The sequence below is a fragment of the Halyomorpha halys genome, unplaced genomic scaffold, assembly GCF_000696795.3.
Source record: "Halyomorpha halys isolate HHAL.00 unplaced genomic scaffold, Hhal_1.1 Scaffold1050.1, whole genome shotgun sequence".
In the NCBI taxonomy this organism is placed as follows: Eukaryota; Metazoa; Arthropoda; class Insecta; order Hemiptera; family Pentatomidae; genus Halyomorpha; species Halyomorpha halys.
The window spans coordinates 530,590-535,432 of NW_027104662.1; the positions used below are offsets into that span (position 1 = coordinate 530,590).

Below are 4,843 nucleotides of genomic sequence, written 5' to 3' on the forward strand. Positions count from 1 at the left end.
AGTTCTGCTTATTCCCCAGACTGGATGGAAATATTTTAAACAGGAACGATTGTATTAAAGATGTTATTTTAGTTTAAATTTAATTTTATTTATGTTTTTAAAAAGTATTTATTTTTCTTCTATTTCTCAATTTATCATTTTACTCAATTATTAGTACATATTGTGTGAATGTGTTTCATCATCCCTGTTACCATTTTCTGTATATATATATATATATATATATATTACAGAATGCAATACAATATACTAAAAAAACAAGTTTCAGTTATTAGAGGTGTGGCAGAGATAAAAAAAAGTGTCTCACATTATTCCTGACTGTTATTAATAATAATATGATCATATAATTTAAGTTATAATCAACCCTGAATAAATGAAACGTTTACGAGCTAGTTAAATAATTTTGAAATCTTCCAAAAATAATTAAATCATAGATTTTCTATATTTTTTCTTTCATTAATTAATTAGTTAGGAAAAACAAATTAAGCCACCCCAATGGCAACAAGAGTTGCAGCTTAACAGCAATTTCTGAAATGTATATAACCCAGGTCAAGGTTTGTTAGAGAAGATCCAATGCATGTTAATAAGTATACGCTAAGTTAGTAACTTCGGGGTGTCCTTCCATCTTGTTTCAAAGCTTAGTTCCAGGTAGTTAATTTAACCACGAAGGCTTATAACTAATTATCTCATTATCTAATAATCTCTTAAATTGAAATGAGCTAATATATGCAATTATTACATTATACTAATGTTTTCTTGGTACAATAAAATTAACTGCGAATATATGTGTATATTAAAATTTCTAATTGGGGTATATTCAATAAGTTAATGGGAGGATTTTCGTTCAATTTATTACTTCAAAATAATAATAAGAAAAGCTATTCGTAGGAATTTGAATCGTCTAAATTACATTTTACGAATTTATTCAGTCACTGATGGATCGACGAACTTAGCAGCTGTAGTTGTGTTTAAGGGAGAAACAGTATTGGTTTCAGATCGACCACATGGTTTGATAGTAATGGCCTCGAACAGGTGGGTGGAGTGGAAAGAGAAAGAAGGAAATCTACAAAAAATGCATCCTTATCCTAAAAGAACAATTTCGTGAGATCTTTGGAGAGAGGAAATTCACCGTGAGAGCCTTATGCTTCGAATCTTGCGGAACAATTCCAAATAAAACAAGGAGCTTTTTAGAAGCCCAAGGTACTAGGAATGTGACATATCGCCTGAAATTATTATTATAGAGTTCCTGCATATTATACATCCTCACATGAATAATAACTAACTGTTTTATTTATCAATAATTTATAAAACAATAATTTAATTAATGATCTAGATTTAATGATAATTTTTTAATTCATAATCTAAATAAATGATTTCCTTCTCAAACGTAATACAAAATCCTTCAATTAACAAACAACATTTTTTTACCAACCTCCAAATACTGAACCTGCTTCTACGGATATGAAGTTGTCATGTCAACGATTATGAACATTTATCTACCAACCTATTTCCGAACACATACAAGCTTTTTGTTATGTTATTTATTTATTTCCACCTTCCCCTGCTTTATAAGCAGCACAGGTGTGCAGTAGCAGTTCGATGCTACACATGTATCCTTAGCATCGAACTATGGCTAATATATCAATTTATAAGTTTTACAATAAATTTACAATTTCATCATTAAGGTTCAGTTTTAAGAGATTGCCGCTGACCTTCCAGGGGCTGGCCTTCTTCTTTGACGAAGATCGAAATGGGCTGGCCCAACAACTGTTTCGCACCTGTATACAAATTCTTTTAGTAAGGTTAGTTTTCTTCAGTTACAGGCTAAGGGAAATCGTCTTCAGTGAGAGCGTAGATTCCGGTTTCACTCAGCAATCTGGCCCGTAGTACATCAAAGACTTTTAAGCCTATGAGGATGTGCCAAGCAGTCTCCGCAACACCACAACTAGGGTATAGGGGGTCGTTATCCATCCCTTTGGCCATGCAGCTTGGCTCGAAATCCCCCATGCCCCGTGAGGAATTGAGACAGCCAGTAGTCTGGGAGGACCCACTTTGCTCCATATGTGACCGAACGTTGGGGAAATGTTTGCTTAAGGTAGCAACTTTTGGGCTAGTCACACTACGCCGCTCCATTCCTCCTCAAGTCGGGTTTCCATTTTCTTGGGATCTCGTCAATCCTCAACTGAACATTTACCGGAAGACCTGCTGAGCCCTCTCTCTTGAATAGAAACAGATGATTTAAACTTTGGAGACAAAAACAACTATTGAAATTACAACATGATTCAAATTGAAATGTTATGGACAAACAAATGGACCCTGTATACTAATCACCCGAATGGGGCGGGCCAGTGGTTTGTTCTATAGAATCTCCTGCAAGAGACGAAGGAAATTTCAAAGATTATACAATCAGTAAAAATTCTTATGGGTCTTATTCGAGTTCTGCCTAACCTTCTCTAAGAACAAGTATCATTTAACCTATTTTATGCAATAAAAAAAATCTATCATTTTTCAATAATATTATCGTTCTCGGAAATGATTATCTAGTATTTTGTATACAAGGTACTTTTTTTTATTAATTCATAAATATTAATAAGTAAAACAATTATGAAATTGTTTTGGGGATATATACTTTAATAATACATTTTTTCTTTACTAATTATTGTATAAAATCAATGTTTTATATACTGATGATAATCAATTTTAAAAAAAAAATCCCAACACTCTTTTAAAAATTATATACACACTGTCATTGATAATGTAAATAGCAATTTATTATTACTTTGTTTTTGCTTATATTTACGGGGCGTTGTTTTTGTATAATTATGAGTTAGTATTAATTATTAAAAAATAAAACGTTTTGTACAACAATAATTGAGTTAGTTTGTACATATAATCATGTATAGGGAATATATTAAATTATGGGTAGATCTTAATTATTCAATAAGAAGACTTAATTTTTGCTGTACAACAATATTTTTTTGTTTTGAATTAACTGAAATAGTTAAGTTGCCTATGGGATAGTAATCTCCGGGATAGGATATGTTATGACAGATCTTCAGATTAGTTATACTAAACAAATTTACTTCTGGGAAATAGTTTAAATGTAATATTACAACTGCAACCGAGAAGTATCTCTCTACTCTTTGTTTTACAACAAAACACAAACAAAACATCTTTTTCTTGTTGGAGAATCTGACATTACGACGACATTACAATGATTAAAAACCACCATTGTCTTATAAAATAATGCTAGCGTATCTTTCCAAATATTTGTATCTAATTATTGTTGTTAAAATTTTATGTCAAATTATTATACACTGAGGATGAGTCTCACTTAATGAAGTCCACAGTAATGAGAGAGAAATATATTTGATGAGTTTATTCACGGTCCAGATTTGATATGTAATTATTTCAAATATGTTGGTAGCCTAAATATTTTTATTTCACTCTATTTTAATTATTATTACTAACTCGATTGTTTTGAGAAATAATCATTTTAGCAATTTATCAGAAGATTTATATGCTGATAAGCCAAAGTATCAATACAAACTTGTGATTTAAATTTAAATTTTTTACTAATAATTTCATTAAATTTATAAATAGTTTTGTTAGTAAAATATTACAAGGTATGATTGGATATTTTTGGAATTTTAGGCATCAGGTTACTAAAAATACGAAAATATGAAGGAGAAAATTAACTCCAACAAATAATGGAATCAAAAATATTCAATGCAAAACCTTTGGCCTACATCACGGTCCTTCTTCAGGGCTAAAAAGGACAAGATCCAATAGAATGAAATTCAAGAAAGATGAGAATATTCAAAAATGAAAGTATGTAAATAGCAGAGATAAAAATAAAATTAATATGAAATAAATTAAGAGCCATCATCTGAATCGTACTTGCTGAATATTAAAAATGAAGAAATAAAGGTTTATTTTAAATAAATGAATTTTCCATTTTCAATTTGTACCATTTAGATTGTTATTCTATATTCAATTTTTTATTTTATTCAATTTCACCTCTAATATTTATATGCTTTAATTTTATAAACTGTAGTAATTTATAAAGTTTTCATATTCATTGTTCATGTCTTTTGTGGGCGAACCCATCTTTCTACTTTAATTTTTCTTAATTACATTATGCTGTTATGTGCGTTTTCCTAAAAACTAAAATCTTTTAATTTTCCTTCTATAAAATTAAGTTTTTTATAACCGAATACGGAGATCTACTAACCGAATCTTAGAATTAACAGTCACAGGTATAAACAAAACTCAAAATTCAAAGCTAACATACCTTTCTTTTTCTTATCACTCAATGATTCTCGCTCACTTTGCTGCTCTTCTTCGGAGGTAGGAGAGTTGATGGACAGTTTGTGGCACACTTCGAACGCTTGCCCCACTGTCCTTACCACCCTCATGGCTTGCGACTGAAAAGTAAAAAATATATTAATTGCTTAATCTGAAATGCATCATATATAATCAATTATTGTTACTTAATAATACTAGATAAAAAATTATCAGATTGAATATAATTATTGGCATATTATTGTGAATTTGTAATGTAAACATTCCCTGTCTAAAATAAAATTATTAACTATTATTATATTATTAAAAATAGATCCGCTACCTTGGACTACATTTGGACAAACGATTAACCTGGAATCCTCACACCAGACTGAAAAGACAGGAAACGTCGATTTCGACTATTACAGCACTTACTAGACAAACGGTCTAAACTTCCAACACATTACAGAAGACTGATCTACATGACTGTAATAAGGCCAATCTGGACATATGGAGTTGAGCTTTGGGGCTCCACTAAACCTTCGAATTTCTCTCGTATTCA

General features: G+C 30.5%; 1 protein-coding gene across 7 annotated transcripts in view; it reads right to left on the bottom strand.

The window, feature by feature from the left end:
• Positions 1 to 4,843, bottom strand: part of LOC106688084 (carboxyl-terminal PDZ ligand of neuronal nitric oxide synthase protein) — a gene marked incomplete at its 5' end in the record, with an annotated part of 214,787 nt that overhangs the window by 112,137 nt on the left and 97,807 nt on the right. For all 7 annotated transcript variants that reach the window (XM_014432372.2, XM_014432371.2, XM_014432370.2 and 4 more), the window contains 1 exon segment: positions 4,292 to 4,424. In XM_014432372.2, the coding sequence (XP_014287858.1) occupies positions 4,292 to 4,424 (133 nt within the window).